Below are 22501 nucleotides of genomic sequence, written 5' to 3'. Positions count from 1 at the left end.
GCGATCAACGTAGAGAGTTGTTTGATACCTACAGTAACAGATATGTGTGTGTGATTTGGATTTTCAACGTAGCTTTAAAAAAAATTCAGTCATATCGCTACGATGTCTGCAGTGTGACAGTTTATAGTGATGTCTAGCACTGGGGCATCATGCCGCAGACATGCAGCATGATGTCCCACCCAGTCACATTATCCTGACACCAGCCCGACCAGTCCTAACACTAACCTCTTAATGCTGAGCGCCAAACGAGGCTGTTAGTACCAGTTTTGTAAGTGTTTGGTATGACTCGGCCGGTGATTGAACCCACGACCTCCCGCATCCGAGGAGGACACTAAACACTAGACCACCGGAGCGGTGGTAACAGATGTAAGGTCTACAAGCAAGGAATTACCATACTCATAAAAACAGCATAGAGCTACCTTTATACAATTAAACTGATTCGTATATATTTCTGTAAATCAATTGTTCCAATTGTAAATACCAATTTTATTAAACTGTATAATAGTTTCTAAATATTTAACTTATAAAAAAATTAAAAATGACAAAAGTTGTCACCAAAATCTCAGCCATAGTTGTTGATCTAGATGTAAGATCCCAAAATGTTTAAAATGATAATTCTAATCTCTCGATAAATGTCAAAGATGATACTTCTCATTTTCTCGATAAATGTTTAAAATGATAATTCTATTCCCTGGATAAATGTTCAAATGGTAAATTTTATCTCTCTATAAACGATGAAAGTAACATGATTATTTACGTTTATACTCCAGCTCAAATTAGACCCAAGCAATGACGGTGAGAGCGTTTCCTTATATTTGCAAAATTTAGGGAGAATTTGTGAGTTTATGTTCATAATTTTTATTTTTTATTTTTGTATTCGAAACGTTTTGCGATTTATAAGTGCTTTTATCTGACCTTTGATGTTCATTTTCTGTACCTCGATTATGTTGATGTGTTAATATACTTTCATTCTATGTACGGATACATAATTACATCAACAAAATATAATAACATTGACATAATCAAACATGTTATATATGTGTGTGTGAACCCACTGAAACTCTGCTTGGTACCGTCCCTGAACGATTTTCTCTGACAAGTTAAAATTGAGAGCTGTAAAATAATTGTCAAAACAGGGAATATTTACTTTCTACTAGTTCTCTACTATATTCTTCTCGACGCTACGGAGGCCTAAGTGGTTTGAGCTTCCGCCTCGGATGCGGGGTGTCACGGGTTTGAACCAAGGCCGAGTCATACTTAAGACTTATAAAAAATGGTACTTACAATTGCCTCGATTGGCGCTCAGCATTAAGAGCTTAGTGTTAGTACTGGTCGGCCTGGTGTCATGATAATGGGACTGGGTGGGACATGATGGTATGATGCCCCGGTTCTAGACAACACTAAACACTATAAACTTCCACAATGCAGACACCATTGCGATATGACTGAATTGTTTTTACAGCTACGTTAAAGATTGAAATCACACACACACACACACAAACACACACATTGTTGTTCCCAAAAGTAACAAAGCATATTTTACATTTCCGTAGCCAAGGTCTCATAATTAACGAGAGAGAGAGAGAGAGAGAGAGAGAGAGAGATTACCAAATTTAATTCCATTGTAAGTTACTCTTGCTTTGATCCCTGGATTTCTGCTAGAAACAGCTTTCAGCATAAAAAGAACTATCAAAACATGGCGCATGTACATATTCAACAATGGCATCTTTATTTCAACTCTCAAATGATAACTGCTGTCCTATTTTGACACCAACGTTGAAACATGTTGAAGACAGAGGATGATTGATGCGATTTACGTTTGCCAAAACGTCACAAGGTGCGCTCTGTCGTAAAGTGAACGCCAAAATCATCTTCACATCCTGTTTTGCCCGAGTAAGAACGAGACAGACGTGTAAGCAGGAATGTACTCTAGTGTTTATTTGAAATAATTAAATTAAGAAAGTTTGAGGTTAGTTTGCGTTAATTATTTTGATTATCGATTGCAGGTAGTTAAGATGCATTTCATTTTGACTCTTCTGTTTTAAATGTCATGCATTTGACATTAATTATTATTTTTCAAACCCAATATAAGTGATTGTTTGTGATGTACAAATTATTGGAAAAAGTCTGAAGTACAGAATTTGCGTTTAAGGGCCACCGGTAATTCGAATTGGCCAAACGTTTGGGTGGGTGTGGTGGAGTCAGATACCACATACAGAACGTAATAAGTTTAAAGTTATATGTTATTCACTTACAAAAACTGTCATCTCAATATTCACGAGCAAACTGTTGTACAGAAAATGTATTTATAATAGTTAAAAAGAACAATTTCTTATTGTATTTTATGGGCAATTGATCATGACATTAGGATAGTATGGAGCATTGTCATTATCTTGTTGCATGAAGACTAATCAAGACGCAATGTGCGTTACATTTTTCGTATACTTTGCGTACAATGCACGTGAGAAACATCACGATGCTAGGTAATCGGAGCTGCCATATTGGTCTTCTTCCAGTCAACCCGGTCCCTTGACTGACACTCATTACATGCATACCTGTAACCCGATGGCTATCAAACTTTCCATGTTGAAAGTACAGTTGTGGTCGGTACTGATTATAGCAAAGAGAAATACAAAACATCCAATAAATACATAATATAATTTGCATGCATAAAAGTCATTTTACTGCTCTTCATCTCAACGTTCACCGCATGTACTTCTTTAAGTATTAATCTGCCAAACCTTGTCTTAGGTTATCATCAGTATTTCGGTTTTAATACCTGTCTACAGATAATGAAAATTACTTGCCATTACCTAATTATTCGAAATAAACATTATATGTATACAAATATAAATGTATTTTGAATTTAATTGTATATAGAAGAACTATACTAGTTATAGTGTACATTTCCGCTTGTGTTTGAGAAGGAACTTCCCGCCAAAACAAGAGTATGAATTTTATTAAGAAAAATATATATTTTAACAAAATTACAAATTGAACAGGTAAGATATGTTAGCAGGTGCATACTTTACAAGATAGTATGTCGTAGAGTTCTGGTGGATATCATGCTGGTCACTATTCGTGACTGTTAGACGAAGTAGAGAGCAACATGCATAATGACGATCAATATGATACGTATTCATGCATGCATCCATGTGATGTTCTACATTGGATTCTACGGTGTGTCAAAGAGGCCAAGGATAGGAAAAGAGTTGACACTTATTTGTACGATTAGTTATGCACATGTTAGTGATGCTTAAGTTGCATTTTTTTTTTGTATTTGTGATAATCAATTTATCTTGTTTTGTGCTGACATTTGAACACTGGATAAATTAATTGTTATCGTTGTACAGTGTGATCATTTGCAAAAATATGGGGTCTACAGAAAACGGATCTGATAGACTGTTAGATTTCGTATAATCTGAATTGGAAATTATAGACTGTCAGATTTCGTATAATCTGAATTGGAAATTATAGACTGTCAGATTTTGTATAATCTGAATTGGAACTGATAGACTGTAAGATTTAGTGTAAAGCGGAAATTCAAAACTTTTTTAAAGTCACATTGTCAATAGATTGGGCGTGAAAACAATCTTTAGGAGCTACTGAACGGCATGTTTTCTATGATGACCTTGCCTCTATCGATGTACAGGAAGAACGGCATGCTTTCTATGAAGACCTTGCATCTATCGATGTACAGGAAGAACGGCATGCTTTCTATGACGACCTTGCATCTATCGATGTACAGGAAGAACGGCATGCTTTCTATGACGACCTTGCCTCTATCGGTGTACAGAAAGAACGGCATGTTTTCTATTACGACATTGCTTTACCGGGGTACAGGAAGAACGGCATGTTTTCTATGTCGACATTGCCTCTATCGGTGTACAGGAAGAACGGCATGCTTTCTATGACGACCTTGCATCTATCGGTGTACTGGAAGAACGGCATGCTTTCTATGACGAACTTGCTTCTATCGGTGTACAGGAAAAAGGGCGTGCTTTCTATGACAACCTTATCTCTATCGGTGAACAGGAAGAAGAGGACAGTGTTTGATATAGATCAATCACTTCCTCTTTAAAATCGCTAGGATGAACGTCTTTGAAAGTTGTCGGCTATGTTTTGTTTCTGTTTATCACTGGAATGGTGTAATCGTTTCATGGCGGTAGCTAATTCAAGTTTGAGTTGAATAGGATTACCCGTCCCTAATTATCTATAGAAGTTTGTATCGAGTGGTTAAGTTACGCATATCCTTACAAGATCTACAGAGAGAATCAAGACCACCAGTGGCGTCACTAGGGTTGGTGTCACCCCAATGGACCTCCTTCCTGCACAAAAATTCAAACATTTTATAGACAAGTCATGTGCGATAGCTCATGTTGTCACCCCCATGGACCCCCTTCCTGCACAAAAATTCAAAAAAATTATAAAGAGCCATGTGCGGTAACTCATAGTGTTACCCCCATGGACCTCACCTCTTTCCTGCACTCAAATTCAATTTTTTTTAGACAATCACTTTGGTGTCACACCCTCTGATGGTGTCACCCGGTGCGGTCCGCACACCCCTAGTAACGCGACTGAAGACCACTCCCCTCAAGATAAAAGAGAAGTTACCTATGTGTCTAGCAAGAGATCAGTATTGGGCTACATAACGTATACAACGTCAAAATAAAAGGAACCATTAAGAAAGGAGAAATCTAGCCTAGAGATAAAAGTAAAGATACCTGATAACATTGTCAAGAAAAGGGATATTGATCTAAAGAAGGAAAAGTGAAGGAAAAGAAAACGTAGGGACTTTCAGAAACAGAAGAATACAACCCCTCTAACAAATTCGAAAGGAATGCGAATGTAGAGAAAAAAGAGAAGAAAGATATTTTAGAAGCAACAAAACAAAAAAAAAAAAAAACACGTTCATGTGGCAAATTTGAACCACGACGTTCCGAAGGGGAGATAAGTGGGCCTTTGAGATTTGTTTGAAATGTACTGTGTACTGTGATTCTTATTCTCGAGAATATACCAAACTTAACTGTGTTAATATCTTGATTTTCTTTTTCTCGTAAGATATAGACACACATATTCTTATTGGAGAGAGGGGGTACTGTTTGCTTTTCGATTTGGCAATGGTGAGTGGTATTATTTCCTGAGAGATACGGGTAGCCCTGAAAACAAAACTGATAGCTGTTGACAAAAGTAATAGTGTACGTTTCAAATTCAGTTTTCATTGCCTTAAATATTTTTCATATCCATGCCCTACTGCTATTGTAATAATGGATGCTGCCGCTGCTGTCGTCTTAGTGGTAGACCAAGTAATCAATGCGATGGGAGGTTTAGAATTCTTTGATTATGAAGATCTCTTTATCTCGAGTTTAATCAAACAGGCCTCACACATTCCTCTCAATTGTTTTAGCTCAGACCGACTGTCCCGTAATACGGTGACTGTTTCTGAAGATCTGTTTTCATTCACTTCATCATGTTCACCGCTCATCGTTTTCATCACTAGTTCCTTTCTCCTTTCCTCTTCTTGTTATGCACGAAACCCTGTTCTTCTTTTTGGCGTTGTTAAAAGGTCTCTAGTTCTTTCTTCTGTCTCTTTTTAAAATCAGCACATTCAAGTAGTGATTGGAGGAATGCAGGAAATGTATGAGGAGGAATGCCAGCGATGATAAAATCTCCAGAAAACCAAATCAAATGCATGTCTTTGTGTGGAATATTACCGTACTATCCGCAGTAGTAATAGTATTAGTTGCAGTGTCACTCCAAGTATAAATATCCACTGCAGGCGCATTCCGACCAAAGGTCAATGCTTTCAGCTTTCAATTCAGCCATGTGTAATGCACTGTGGCATCATCGTGCTTCTGCATTCTGATTGGTGGATATAAAACACATAAATAGCACGCTAAATTATGTGACACGCACTAGTCAAGACTCGTATTCAATTGATCCGCAATTAGTCAAATTCCAGTTTGTGGCATTTTTAGGTGTTCTAATCGCCCCCGTGTGCAGAAAGATCTATTTTTTATATATAAAAAATGCCTATAATTATCGAGGACTAAGGTGAGGAAACAAGTAAACTGTCGGAAGAAAGGCGTCGATTATGGAAAGCTGCAGTCGAAAAAAGACATAAAAATGGAGGAAAAGTGGGAATGAAAATAGTTTACTTTCATTTTTTTGGTGGTAAGTTTTGGCTTTTCCCTTTGTTTTATTTGATGTTTAGTGTATTCTCTCTTGTGATATGTACAATTATATTTGGCAATAAATTTTAAAGAAAAGCTGGTTTGAGGTAACCCCACCCACTCCACTTAAAATATTTGGTCATGTTTGCATTGAATTAATTGCAGAAGGTGGTTGGTCATCAGTCATTTATTTGCAAGATTATTAGATTTATAGATATTCAATCATCTTGTCATGAAATTAGACACTCCACCCTTTTCCACCTGTACTGCATTGTATTGGTAAAATCGAAATGGCCATTGTAGTGTAGACGGTAACATCCTTGACAAGCTATTCATGTTAGCGATTTCAATCACCTGTTACTCCTTTTTGGGATTTTATTAGACGTTATTTTCAATATATATAAGCCTAATTGCATGACAAAGCCAATTTAGAATGGCTAGCATCTCTGCATCTAGGATACACAGAGTTTTCTTCACCTGCGCCAGAAATGTGTTGTGATGTGATGTGATTTGAATTTTTTACGTAGCTTTAACATTTTTTTCAGTCATATCGCTACGATGTATGCAATGTGGCAGTTTATAGTGATGTCTAGCACTGGGACATCATGCCGCAGACATGTAGCATGATGTCCCACCCAGTCACATTATCCTGACACCGGGCTGACAAGTCCTAACACTAGCCTCTTAATGCTGAGCGCCAAGCGAGGCAGCTGTTAGTACCATTTTTGTAAGTCTTTGGTATGACTCGGCCGGGGATCGAACCCACGACCTCCCCCATCTGAGGCGGACACTCTAACCACCAGGCCACCGGAGCGGTCTTCGCCAGATATAGCCAGTGAGATATTCAGTCGGGTTAGTGAACGCAAACATAAAAGGGCAATATCAGATGCTGTTGCCAAACTTCTATCATTAAAAAACAGGCACATTGATTTCAGCAAAAGTGTCATTAGGGAATGTTCAGCATCTTCTGAGAATAATGTAAATGGCAATTCTACTTAAGCTTCTGGTGAAAGTAGTGAATCAGTTCTTCAGCTACCGATAGAAGATGGAATCAAACTGAAAAGGAATCCAGGCAGACCTTGCAGTTTAAGAAATCAACAACTTGAGGATGCCTACAAGTCGAGGCTTGTTGAAGCTTCAGAAAATGAAAAATTTGATATTAGGGGATTGTACAACCTTAAGTTTAATGAAAAGAATACGGAAAAAGTAGACATGCCAAATTATAAGTTTCAAAACTAGTCTTTAACTTAACTGAGGGACACATAAATAGCAATATTAAAAGTCTTCAAGAGAGAGTGGGTTTCTATCCTATCTGTTGAAACTTTGAATGAATTATCTTTTGAGACATGGCATACCAACTAGATGTTTCTAAAGTAACTGCTCAGAAGTTTCCACAACAACCTCGATCAGTGGCACACCAAGGGTAAATGGTGTCCTTGGCGACGGTGATGGCTCAACGGAGTTTTGGCACCTCAAGACCCATTGCGCTTGGGGTTTTGGCATCACAATACCACTAGCGCTCGGAGCAACCATCCCGTCCGACCCCTCCTCCCACGTTAGTACACTACTGCCTTCGATGTACTTCATACAAGGCTGAACCCTTCAGTACTGTGACCAACACAAGAAAAAATGGAGAAAATCAATGTCTATGTATTTTCAAAAGGAATTTCTGGAGAAGGTAGTTGTTATAGTCGATTGTTTTAAACATTTTACGAAAAGGCATAGTAGTGCTCTGAACAAGATCTACACATACTCCAATTATAAGCATAAACAGAAAGTCAAGTATCGGATAGGGATAGACACTCAAGGTGTAGTTTTATCTCCGACGGTTTGAGTGGCAGAAAACCTGAGAATCACAGAAAAATCTGGGCTTTTTGCTGTTCTGCTGCCCGAAGATGTTGTTCTGGTTGATAGAGGGTTCAAAATAGAAGAGGCAGTGAATTTCTTTTAAGCTGAATTTGCTATTTCCACCATCACCTGTGGAAAGTCACAAATGAATCCACTAGAAGCTGAGAATACAAGAAAAAATCACATCAGTCAGAATTCATGTAGAACGAGCTATTGGTCATCATTTGAGAAAGTTTAGACTCTTTGAATTCATTAAGCTGAGAAGTGGAGAAAATATAAACAAGTAGAAACATTGAATGACTTTGAAAGTTCATGAAATGAAATTATTGGGTTATCATTTGAGTTACACAGGCAATTGTTGCATAATATCATATTTATCAAAGGATTTCAAGAATATTCAGTTTGATATTCAACACAAAACCATGCTCCATAACAAAGTTTTCAGCAAGGACACAAAAAGATTGAAACACATTTGTGTGATATGCCGTGTTAAAATGTGATGCGGTTATCCGTCCCACTCTATTATTGTACCAAAACTCACTATATACTTGATTCCTTGTCTCGTGCTCCACAAATATAGTCTGTTCTTTTGTTAAAGAAATGTCAACAGCTTTGCACTTGTCTAGTATTTGTTCATATTTTGATTCTCTGTCACTAGTTGACTGTTATACAATGCCCAAAATCCACTGGCATTGTACCGAAAAAGATTTTGCTTAAAAATTGTCTGAAAATCTGTGTCAGCACTTGGTGTCATTCTGTTAAGTTCCTCAAAGAACAATATTTTTTCAAGTCTGGTCAATGAAGGAATGTTTTTGTCTTTCTTTTCATAGCAAGCCTGAACTACACAATCTGTTTCACTCTGGGACATCTTTCATTTCTTCACTACTGATTCGAGTTCATCTTTCCAAGTCTTTTATATGGTGTATTAAAATTTGCACTGGTTGGAAGCGTACAGTAAGTAAGCTGATACATCTGTCACTGGTTGGAAGCATACAGTAAGTAAGCTGGTACATCTGTCACTGTTGCATTTTTCTTTATTCTTGCAGATGTTTTCAAAGCTAACAATAAAGTGGCAGCATGACTGCAGTATTCTCCAAGTCCTTATTCATAAAAATTTACAATATATTTTTTGCTCAAATAATACTTTAAGTTTGTTTATGGAGAGCACATGAAGTGAACCACATTAAATTTTAAAACTAAATTCATGAGTCGTACCATTCATCAGAACCAGACATTGGTGTTTAAATGATGAACCTTGTATCTCCAACATTCATTTATATATATATATATATATATATATATATATATATATACACTTTATGAATTGTAATTGGTATATGGTGGTGTTTATATATATATATATATATATATATATATATATATATATACACACACACACACACACACACACAGAGAACAGAAAGTGCTATCCCTAGATTCTATAGAAGAATGCTTGACAATAGTAGGCCACCATATACCAGGTAAAATTCATATGGTCTGTAATGGAGATGACTCTTAAGGCAGGTTCAACAATATTTAGGTCACATCTACAGCATGTACAATATGTCTGACAATGCAAGCAGTAGCATATCATTGTATGACACATGCCCTAGGAGTCATATCATTGTATGACACATGCCTTAGGAGTCATATCATTGTATGACTCATGCCCTAGGAGTCATATCATTGCATGACACATGCCCTAGGAGTCATATCATTGTATGACACATGCCTTAGGAGTCATATCATTGTATGACATGTGCCCTAGGAGGAAGGACATCCTCCTAATGTGAGATGTCTTCCTTGTTGTGTAATCATGGGGCTTTCCTCCTAGTGTAGGTAACAAACACAAACACACACACACACACACACACACACACATGTTCAAAAAAGAGTCTGCAATACTGGTTATTGATTGATATGTTTCATTTCCTGTGCTAAAAAAAAAGAGTACACTGATACAAAATAGTATAAAAGAAAAACAAAGATTATGTGGATCAAAGAAACAAACGTGTGATTAATATTGTACACCTTACCATAGTATATATACCACATGAACGAATGGAATTACTTAGTACATGTATCACAATCATCTGGTAATAATCTGGAATCTGTCCATTATTTCATGTGTGTGTGTGTGTTTTATTAACATATTAGTTTCTGTGTTGACACATAAAAAACAAAACAAATAAATTGGTCATCATGTAACAGGCCTAATAACTCAGGGGAGACCATTCTCTAAAGAAGATGCAAAAAACAGAAGGAGTCTTAAATCAAACTTGTCAATGATATAGTTCTGGAACTTTTCTTCCTAAATGGTTTTTCCCAATGAGGTTACACAGGCTCCAAAATCAAAGTTCAAGTTGTGCTCTTTGACTGATATGGTACTTTGTTTTAAATAATTTGTTTGGATCTTCTTGTATCTAAAGACCCTTTTATTTATTACTTATAGTCAATAAGATGCTTGCAGATTATGATGCAGATAACATGTGACCAATCAAGAGCAGTCACTCCTGTAGGATTATACCAACTTCTAGGCACTGCTACCTGGTACAGCAAATAAATTTTATTATAGCCTTGATATTTCATGAATTAACTGAAAGCTAAATATTCATGTGACAGGAAGAAGAAATGACATGAAATTATTGAAGTGCCTATAAAAGAACCAATTTAAGTCATTTTTCAGTCCAAATGGATTAATATATTTATTGATATGGCATATAAGATCATGTGAGATGCCATTTGTAACAACCATGTAAAATAGTAAATTCATCAAAATTGGTCTACTACAACAAAATATGTCTTTACACTTTAATCATAAACTAAAACTGAATCGTTTGCTTCATAAATGTACATTGTATGGTCAAGAAAATGCTCAAAGTAAAAACAAATCAGATCACATGACAGCAAATTAGAGTTTAAAAACAGGAGGAATTCTCTTCGATGGACCAGCATGTTCAAATGATTCTTCAGTGGCGGAAAATTTGTCCCTGGTACTGGATATCAGTTCCAACCAGAATCACATCCTGTCATCAGAATGAAAAGAAAGTGATTACCCAGAGGCTTTATTAAAATGGAAAACAATAGGAAACAGCTTCTAATTAGTCACTTACTTATCAAATCAGCGATTGGCAGGCATTAAATATAATTTATCAATGTTTCTTTTTATTTCTTTTTTCTTCCTTTTTTTAAACAACATTTTGCAATTCCACAGCCACCAGGAGGTTTGATAATCATAAGTATTTGATGTCCATAAATTAAACAGAGAAAGAGGAGGGACCAGAAGAATGAAAATTAAGAAAAGAAAGATAGATAGAACAAGATTAATATGAGTGACATAACATGCTCACCCCATTTTTAATAATTCTATGTGTAATACTAGAACGGTATGGTCTACTCTAGATATTTTTGACCAACAGGTCCCAATAACCTCAACTTTGGTCGAGATATGCAGTGTGAACTCTGACCTTTTGACCCCACAATCAATAAGTTTCTTTATTACCCTTAGTGCATGTCAACTATAGAGTTTGGACACAGAAGTTGTAGAACTAGAACAGAAGTTATCTGTTAAAACAAAATTTTCTTTGAACCATAATGACTTTTACCATGACCTTTTAACTCCATAATTTTAAAGCCTTTTCCATACCTTAGAAAAAATCTCTCCACAGATGTTATTAAAGGTACAGTATTTAGAATTCAAGTTATTATGCAAAAAAACTCATTCTGTCATTCATAGTGACCTTAATCTGTGATTTTAGGCTTCTTTCCTATTAAGGGCATAAGTTATACACAAACTTTGGTTAAGGTAAATTGTTTATAACTGAAATTTTTGTGCAGAAACCATTTTTCTTTTTTAAATTGTGACCTTGACCATTGACTTTTTGACTCTCCTAATCCAGGTTTCTTTCTGTTCTAAAGAGCAATTCAGTTACAAATTTTGAACCATGTCTGTGATGTACAAGAAATGATATTGTGTGGAACAATGTCACTTGATTTAGTCATTGTTACCTTGACTTCAGACCCAAGAATTGACATGCTTTGTCCTTATCTCTAGTGCAAGCCATGTACAAATTTTGGTAAATGTGAAGAACTCAATCTATTGTTTTAAAACTTTTTTTCTTTCAGCTACTGTGACTTTGACCTCTTGACTCCAAAATTGACAGGTTTTTTTCTATGTCAAATGCAAGCCAACTATAAAGTTTTGTTAATTGTAGATCGTGGTCAACTTGAGTTATTGTGCAGGGACAAAAGCACATCATTATAAGCTCTGTCTTTAATGGGCAGATAAAGACAAAAAGAATAATATTGTCATTCATAGACACAACTAGAAATTGCCCTTTTTCTAGATGCATTTCATTACTCCTCTATGTTAACAGTAAACACTTATTTGTTACACATAATAATTATAAAACTTTTTTTTAAAAAATGTAAGTGGCTTTGGATCATGAATATTGGATATAGATATTTGTGAAACTGTTTCTTAGATTAAAGAAATAAGGGTAATGAAGAATGTGTCTCACAATTTGAAGGCTATGAGTACAAAATTAATGTGTATAGTAAGACCAGTATAAAAACACCAATAACAACAATACCACCCCTGACAGATCTGAAAAGTGGTACCTATGTTCTGCCATAGGTGAAACAAAAGAAGAATGTCAAAAGTAAATAAAAATATTATTTCTAGTCTGATTAAAATTTCAACGATCATCATTATAAATAATACTAACCTGCATAAAGCTCAAGGTTGAGTTAACAAAAGAAACGCCATTGAAAACTGGAAGTGGGAATCCCTTCTTACCAATGTCTGGAAAAGAATATGTATGCATTTATATATGTATGTATGCATGCATGCATGGGGATTAATGCCACATTAGCACAATACAGGCTATATAGTGCTGATTCAAAGTTAACCTTTTAAGTGCAAAGGTAAAACAATTTTCAAAAAGAGACAAATGGATAGATATCAAAACCTATACAAACAGAAAGAGATCTGGTATAATGCATGACTATGCAAAATTTCATCATTTTTTTCTTGTATTTACGATGACTTTATTTAATTTTGGGTTTTAATTTAAGTTTCTTGCAGTTTCCTAATTCATTGATAAACATCAATAGAATGATGGATATGTATCTGTTAAATCGGTTTCAGAAAACTCACATATGGAGACAATTTTGTGAGGTTATGTGCCTTTTAAAGGAATAAAATGATACCAGAAAGTACAATTTATGATATATTAACACGTATACTGATTCAGTATAAATTCATATTTAGATACAAATGTAACAAGAGTCCCTCAAAGGGACTGATGTTCTACTGGCTGAAAACACTTTCCAGGAATTCAAGATACAAGCATTTCTTTCTTTTAACTGTTGAGTGTTCAAACCATCTTTGATATTCTTCAGTGATAGCAATATTTTCAAATCAGCTGCTGTGGCGGACATATTAGGTATCACCTTAACATCATTTTCATTGAAGGCCAACAATTGGAAAAAGTCTTCTGGTGGAAATGCCAGTTAGATAAAACATTCCAATTTAGATAAGTAGCAATTCCAAGACTTTCAAGACAGATGCCATGGTGGCCATATTTTAGATCAGAATGGCACTATTTCTATTTGGTACCAACTAGACATCAGTGAAAGCACAATGTCAATATGACCAGCCATCATGGAGAAGTAATAGCGATAACAAGATTTTGAAATTGCCACTTTAGCAGGCATACTGAATGTCTTAATGGATACTTGGACCAACGACACCTAATGAAAAGTCATTTAGTAAAATCTCTGTTCTGATACACCCATCTTTCAGGAGAAGTAGAGATAGCAATATTTTCAAGATGGTGACTGGTGGCTACATTGGACGTCAGACTGACAAGATTTTCATATTGGACCAACTGGACATCTTAAAAAGTCCTTTGGTGAAAACCCCATGGCAACATTACATTTCATTCAGGATAATTAGCAATAATAAAATATTCAAGAGGACCCCTGTTGTGGCCATATTAGACGAAATATCAGCAGCATTTTCATCTAGGATGAACTAGACATCACAAGAAGTCTTCTAGTGAAAACTTCATGTCAATATGATCTTCGATACAGAAGAAGTTATGACAACAAGATTTCAAGATTTTCTGGACATCAGATTGACCCCAAATTTCATCTGGAACCCACTAGACATCATAAGAAGTCTTTAAGTGAAAATTCTGGTTGACCTTCCATTCAGGAGGAGTAGCAATAATTTTTTTTTAAAGATGGCTACATCTTTCCTACTGGACCAACTAAACCATATGATGCATATTTGTGTAAATGTTCAAGGTAATCCTCCAAGTTGTTTAGTAGTAGTCAAAACGAACTTGTGTTGAAAGATGAATGGACAATGAATGATGGCTGAGACAGAATGATATAGACAGAGAGAGAGAGGGTGAGAGATTACCATTTAGTGTTGGAATCAAGTAACTTTTCAAGACTTGATCTATAATAAATTGCAGCACCACACTCTGAAAGGTATTAAGTTTTTGAAATGACAGGTAAAATATAAACTCTAATGATATATTTTTAGAACTAAATAATTATAAACTTTTTCAAAAGTACTATGGAAACTATAAAATGCGAAAAATAAAATCCATTCCTTCATAGAACTAATGGTTTTCCTTGTGATCTATCCTGAGTTAATCACTTTTCATCAATAATTAAATACATATATCAAATCAAACATAGAAAACAAATTAATAACAATAATCAAAATACAGTAAAGTGTTAAAATGTAAAACATCAATCACACAAAAGCTCAATGCCACTCGAATTACAAACCCAGTCTGGCAATAAACCTTTCTGTGTCATGGGATCTCAAAACTCCAAAATCTCATCACTTGAATAAAATAAAAGCAAATTAAATAAACAAAGAAACAAAAAATGGTTCAAATGTTCTTGAATTTTCAAACACATACTGTATTTGGTCTGTATCTGTGGAATGTGAGAATATGTTGTGTGAAACTGAAAAGTGAATTTAAGGCAATTAGTGAGGCTTTAGCTCACCAGAAAATGTAAGGTAGATCTCGTTACTGACTGGTCCAAGCAATTTTGAGAATTGTTTAATGACTGGTCCATGCAATATAGAGATTTGTTTTACTTTGCAAGTTTTCATAAGTAACGACACAATAATATTTGTATTTACTACATGGCAATATAAAATGAAGTTCTTAGAAAATTACTCACACTTATATCTCCCACGGCAGAGTCAGTCACTTTAACTGCAAGTCTGAAATCAGACAGAATTAAATCAGTCTTAATATTAATGCTATTCTTCTTTAATTCCTTCTTCCTATTTTCCAGACCATAGTGTTGCTAATATTATGCATGTCATGGTTTTACTTTTTTATGACATATTATGAAATATTTCTACAATTATGTGTGTGTGTGTGATTAGGATTTTTAACGTAGCTTCAAAAAAAATTCAGTCATATCGCTACAATGTCTGCAGTGTGGCAGTTTATAGTGATGTCTAGCACCGAAGCATCATGCTGCAGACACGTAGCATGATGTCCCACTCAGTCACATTATCTTGACACCAGACTGACCAGTCTTAACACTAACCTCTTAATGCTGAGCACCAAACAAGGTAGCTGTTAGTACCATTTTTGTAAGTCTTTGGTATGACTCGGTCGGGGTTCTTACCCACAACCTCCCGTTTCCAAGGTGGATGCTCTAACCACTAGACCACCGGAGCGATCTACAATTATGTAATTAAACACAGGAAAGTTAGGAACAATAAAATGTTTCTATATTTATGTGATTTAACACATAGAAAAGTTGTGAACTATGAGATATTTCTATAATTATGTAATTTAACACATAGAAAAATTATGAACGATGAAACTTTTCTATAATATGTAATTTAACAATGCAGAAAAGTTATGAACAATGAAATGTTTCTATGATTATGTAATTTAACACATAGAAAAATTATGAAATATAAAACATTTCTACAATTATGTAATTTAACACAGAAAAGTTATGAACAATGAATGTTTCCATAACTATCACTTTTTAACAGAGATATGTTAAGAACTATGAACGTTTCTATAATTACGTAAATTAACTCATAAAAAAATTATGAGCAATGAAACGTTTCTATAATTATGTAATAAAGTGATATGACTAAAAAATTGTCAAGGCTACCTTAAAAATCCAAATCACACACACACATACACATTACATTTTCTTTTGCTGTCACACCTGCCTTGTGGAAGGGGTATTGCTATGGTTTGCAAAACACCATCTATGCATAGTATATACATGGCTGATATTTCATTAAAATATCTTCAGTTGATGAAAATTTATAATCTGGACAAGGTTACAAGCAACGGAACTACATTTCACGCAGTGTGACTCTTACCTTGCAGCTGAGTGCATGTGTATGGGATATAACACACTTAATACACATGGTATGGCTAAAGTTTCATGAAAATATTTGTAGTGGTGAAAAATGGGCACTTTCAACAAGGATAAAAGTCACAGAATTGCATTTTTCCTTGCTGTGATCATGACCTTCACACAACTGGCACGACTATGGTATACAAAAGCACTGTCTATACATAAAATATGATTGACCAACATTTCATTAAAATGTTTGATTCACAAATTATACTCTTTGATAATACAACCTCTTGCCATAATATATACTTAGATATATTTCCTTAAAATCTCTGCAACCTAAATAATGAGCTGCACATGCCAATGTTAGTGGACAGACAGACAGACAGACCCTCCCACCCCCAACATAATAAGCCAGATCTAAGATGAATGTATTATGACCTGTAATGTATTTATACAAAAAAATCTTCCTACGAAATATGTACAATACAGGACAAATGGTTTTTGTGACCAATATTTATTGTACTAAACTAAAAGGTATCATGTTGCTCTCTCTTTGTCTCTCTCACCTGCACCCAACCACCCACCCAGACCCACATCTGACATAATGCAGTTGAGTGACTGGAGAAAAAAATAAAAGGTTTTGTTTGCCTTTCTTTACTTTGGTAATGATTATCATTTAATGGTGGATCATCATCACTGGTATAAATTTGTCAAAAAGCTTGATGTCAAACATAACTCTGTTCTGCAGAAGCATTTTCTTTTCTTTATTTTCTGTTTTGTATTTGCTGTTTGTTTTTAAAAGAAGTCAAAGCTTTTCTAATTTTATTAATGTGGCCATATATATATATATATATATATATATATATATATATATATATATATATATATATATATAAAAATTGCAAAAGGAACTGCACACCAACCATTGCACACTGAAATGATTTTGGATAATATGAATCCTTAGCTTTATAAAAGTATCAGATTTCCTTAAAGTTAAACACTCTAATATTTCCCAAGCAATTATCATTGATCATCATTAGTTATGTCAATTAACTGCAGGAAAAACCATATGGTAAGTGCAGACAACAGACCATAAAATTGTCCTTTCTGGACCCATATTCTTCTATAATAAAGTCTAAATATGAAGCAAACTTGAGGAAAGGGGTTTCATAGATCTTATTGTTATGAATATGTGTCCTTTTTATGAAGGTGTCTGCTAAGATAAGTTTAACAATATTGTATTAGATTCTTTTTTTCTCTTATACAGTGCAAACAAAGGAAACTCACTTGATATCATCAACCTTGCCATAAATCTTCTCCATTGCAACAGAAAGACTGAGAAAAGCTTGCATATCCTGTGGAATAAGAACAAGCACATAAGAATGTTATATCATATTTATTTTAAGAAATTGAATTAACTTCTTGGAAATAAATGAGTGCTATTCATTTGCATAAAAAATCAAATAGTTTTTTGTAAATTATATATAGAGATTGGATGAAAAAATGAGCTGAAAAACTGAATTGTAATATAATGACAAATGAATATGTGTCACATTCAGCTCTTGTTTGATAGCAAAATGATTCCTGTTATATGCTGTTTTGTCATTATTCACACCTATTTGATTCCAATAAATATGAAGTTGTTATGGAAAGGTGCTATGTCACTGATAAAGAAAATAACACCAAAAATTTTGTGAGGAAAACAAACCTATATCCAAAGGTCAAGCAGTTTCCAGACATGGTTATACCACCATGTATAATATTATATGACTATACACTTAAGAGATGGTTATTACCATGTATAATATTTTGAGTGGTTATACTACCATGTATATTCTGAGTGGTTATACTGCCATGTATATTTTGAGTGGTTATAATACAATGTTTATTCTGAGTGGTTATACTGCCATGTATAGTCTGAGTGGTTATACTGTCATGTAATACTACCATGTATATTTTGAGTGCTTATACCGCCATGTATATTTTGAGTGCTTATACCGCCATGTATATTTTGAGTAGTTATATTACTATGTATATTCTGAGTGGTTATAATACAATGTTTATTCTGAGTGGTTATACTGCCATGTATAGTCTGAGTCATTATACTGCCATGCATAGTCTGAGTCGTTATACTGCCATGTATATTCTGAGTGGTTATACTGCCATGTATATTCTGAGTGGTTATATTACTATGTATATTCTGAGTGGTTATAATACAATGTTTATTCTGAGTGGTTATACTGCCATGTATAGTCTGAGTCATTATACTGCCATGTATAGTCTGAGTCATTATACTGCCATGTATATTCTGAGTGGTTATACTGCCATGTATATTCTGAGTGGTTATACTGCCATGTATAGTCTGAGTCGTTATACTGCCATGCATAGTCTGAGTCGTTATACTGCCATGCATAGTCTGAGTCGTTATACTGCCATGTATATTCTGAGTCATTATACTGCCATGTACATTCTGAGTGGTTATAATACAATGTTTATTCTGAGTCGTTATACTGCCATGCATAGTCTGAGTCATTATACTGCCATGCATAGTCTGAGTGGTTATACTGCCATGTACATTCTGAGTGGTTATAATACAATGTTTATTCTGAGTTGTTATATTGCCATGCATAGTCTGAGTCGTTATACTGCCATGTATATTCTGAGTGGTTATACTGCCGTGTATATTCTGAGTGGTTATACTGTCATGTACATTTTGAGTGGTTATACTGCTATGTATATTCTGAGTGGTTATACTGCTATGTATATTCTGAGTGGTTATACTGCCATGTATATTTTGAGTGGTTATACTGCCATGTATATTCTGAGTGGTTATACTACCATGTATATTCTGAGTGGTTATACCGTCATGTACATTTTGAGTGGTTATACTGTCATGTAAATGTGGAGTGGTTATACTGTCATGTATATTCTGAGTGGTTATCCTGCCATGTATATTCTGAGTGGTTATACTACCATGTATATTCTGAGTGGTTATACTGTCATGTACATTTTGAGTGGTTATACTGTCATGTAAATGTGGAGTGGTTATACTGTCATGTATATTCTGAGTGGTTATACTACCATGTATATTCTGAGTGGTTATACTGTCATGTATATTTTGAGTGGTTATACTGTCATGTATATTCTGAGTGGTTATACTACCATGTATATTCTGAGTGGTTATACTGTCATGTATATTTTGAGTGGTTATACTGTCATGTATATTTTAAATGGTTATACTGCCATGTATAGTCTGAGTGGTTATACTGCCATGTATATTTTTAAGTGGTTATACCGATAGGTTTCTGCATTTGTATGGAAAAATATAAACAAGTTTTTCAGATGGAAATTCTGCATGACCTTGGGAGTGCAGTATATCCATCCGACAAAACGAGTTCATAGTTTAACATACAAATGTAGTAACCTTTTTATTATATGCTCATTTTCTTATTCTACCTAAGGTTTAATTATGTAAACAAAAATACACTACATGAAACAAAGTTGTTGTTGTTGTTGTTGTGGGGTTTAACGCCATTTTTCAGCACGATAGGCTATACATGGCGGCCAGTATTAATGGTGGAGGAAGAACCCGGAAAACCCCGGAAAGAACCACCGACCCACGAGAAGCTACTGGCAAGCTTTCTCACATGCCCACATTGGCTGAACATGAAACAAAGTAACTAAATGTATGCCATTTTCCAACTAAATACACAAGCGCAGATTCATCATTATGAAACAACAATATTATTAATGTGTACATAACTGTGTCCAGATAAATTTGAACTTAGTCATGCACTAGATATAACTTTTGAAAGAAACTGGCATTTTTATCTGCTTAAAATTGAAATTTGGAGTCATAATGTGAATGAATGCGCATTGCAACAAATATTCCATTCGATCTGGAATAAATAGATTTTGGTATTATTGTTAATTCTACAAAATTTTGTGATTATGGACTGGATTTATACATGAAATACATCGGATTGAAGCAGCGAGGGAAAAGTGTGTTGACATCTGCAAGTGTCAAGAATGTGGAGAAAATATGAAATCTTTCAATTTCATATATCAAGAAGACACTATGGAATTTAATGTTTATTATATTTTGAGTGCAGTAAGGAGGATTTAATTGCACTTGGAATATAGTTGAAATAACAGTACAATTTTGAAATCAAGCTTGAGAACCCATTACAAGGCTCATGTAATTCAGATTTGCAGAACTAAGAAAGTACATTTTGAGGATATGCAGGATGTAAAATTGTAATTATATTTTCTGCCATTCTTATTACTAGCTAAAGAAGGCAGTTTATGCTTTGTCACTTGCATGTTATTTGTAAGGACCCTGTCTGGCATCTACTGTATGGCTAGCTTAAATCCAAAACATTGTATCAAAAAAGTTAATGCTGAATGTGCCAAAGCAGCTGGTATGTGGCAGTCCACGAAACATCTCGTTTAGTTCATTCAGAAACAAATTTAATCAACCTAAATGTAAAGCATCTACTACAAGAGTGTACATGATTTGTTTACAAAGTAGTTCCTAATACACTATTGGGCACACATGAGTTCAATCTGAAGTTGCGTGCAAGTGCAATATCGTAAAATATTAAACACTTCTGACAGTGTAAAGTCAATGGAGAAAAAAATGTGCGTATAATAATACCATGTATAATACTGTGAGTGGTTGTATAACAATGTATATTCTGAGTGGTTATACTGTCTTGTATATTCTGAGTAGTTATACTGCCATGTATAATATTGTGAGTGGTTGTATTACAATGTATATTCTGTGTGGTTATACTACATATATATTCTGAGTGGTTATACTGTCTTGTATATTCTGGGTAGTTAGACTGCCATGTATAATATCTTGAGTGGTCAAACATGAATAGACAAATCAAAGTCTTAGAGCCAATCTGCATTATGTGACAATAACCAATACAGTAAACATACCTATGTGAAAATTGTTTGCATGTATAGAGTTTAATGGCAAATCAACACACTCATGGCTATATAGTCCCATTAATAAGCTAAGTTTAAAAAATATATAGGTATAGATTGTAAAAATTAATATAGGCATAACAAATAAAAGATAAAAGGTAAAACTTTGAAATGTATATAAATACATATATATATATATATATATATATATATATATATATATATATATATATATTGAAAATACAAAGAACATAAAATCATCCAAGAATAACAACATTTATTATACAAATTCATTCTTTTAAAAAGTTCAAGATCATTTCAGATGTTATATCATTATAAAGTTTCTTTAACTAAGTTCTTGTCATCATAAAATCTCTGTCACACAGCATGAAAGTCAATACACCCTAACTCTACAGTAATGTGTTTCAGTCTCTGTCACACAGCATGAAAGTCAATACACTCTAACTCTACAGTAATGTGTTGAATCAGTCTCTATCTCACAGCGTGGAAGTCAATACACTCTAACTCTACAGTAATGTGTTGAATCAGTCTCTATCTCACAGCGTGGAAGTCAATACACTTTAACTCTACAGTAATGTGTTGAATCAGTCTCTGTCTCACAGCATGGAAGTCAATACATTTTAACTCTACAGTAATGTGTTTCAGTCTCTGTCACACAGCATGGAAGTCAATACACTCTAACTCTACAGTAATATGTTTCAGTCTCTGTCACACAGAATGGAAGTCAATACACTAATGTGTTTCAGTCTCTGTCACACAGCATGGAAGTCAATACACTCTAACTCTACAGTAATGTGTTGAATCAGTCTCTATCTCACAGCATAGAAGTAAATACACTCTAACTCTACAGTAATGTGTTTCAGTCTCTGTCACACAGCATGGAAGTCAATACACTCTAACTCTACAGTAATGTGTTTCAGTCTCTGTCACACAGCATGGAAGTCAATACACTCTAACTCTACAGTAATGTGCTGAATCAGTCTCTATCTCACAGCATGGAAGTCAATACACTCTAACTCTACAGTAATGTGTTGAATCAGTCTCTATCTCACAGCATGGAAGTCAATACACTCTAACTCTACAGTAATGTGTTGAATCAGTCTCTATCTCACAGCATATAAGTAAATACACTCTAACTCTACAGTAATGTG

The 22501-nt window shown here is 34.6% G+C and overlaps 2 protein-coding genes across 2 annotated transcripts in view; both read right to left on the bottom strand.

Annotated features, from left to right (window-relative positions):
- Positions 1-1778, bottom strand: part of LOC149780301 (bactericidal permeability-increasing protein-like) — a 31422-nt gene extending 29644 nt beyond the window's left edge. The window contains exon 1 of the mRNA XM_089937132.1: positions 1609-1778. Within this exon, the coding sequence (XP_089793258.1) occupies positions 1609-1726 (118 nt within the window). The 5' untranslated portion in view covers positions 1727-1778. The remainder of the gene's footprint in view (positions 1-1608) is intronic.
- An 8921-nt stretch (positions 1779-10699) lies between these two features.
- LOC149780300 (bactericidal permeability-increasing protein-like) overlaps positions 10700-22501 on the bottom strand; it is a 61400-nt gene continuing 49598 nt past the window's right edge. Inside the window, exons 11-15 of the mRNA XM_089937131.1 lie at positions 17682-17749; positions 15234-15276; positions 14452-14515; positions 12749-12825; positions 10700-11047 (exon numbers count right to left, since the gene is read on the bottom strand). Of these exons, the coding sequence (XP_089793257.1) occupies positions 10991-11047; positions 12749-12825; positions 14452-14515; positions 15234-15276; positions 17682-17749 (309 nt within the window). The 3' untranslated portion in view covers positions 10700-10990. The remainder of the gene's footprint in view (positions 11048-12748; positions 12826-14451; positions 14516-15233; positions 15277-17681; positions 17750-22501) is intronic.

Source organism: Sinohyriopsis cumingii, chromosome 16 (assembly GCF_028554795.1).
Source record: "Sinohyriopsis cumingii isolate HCF-2022 chromosome 16, ASM2855479v2, whole genome shotgun sequence".
Classification (NCBI taxonomy): domain Eukaryota; kingdom Metazoa; phylum Mollusca; class Bivalvia; order Unionida; family Unionidae; genus Sinohyriopsis; species Sinohyriopsis cumingii.
This window is presented reverse-complemented; position numbering and strand designations above follow the sequence as displayed.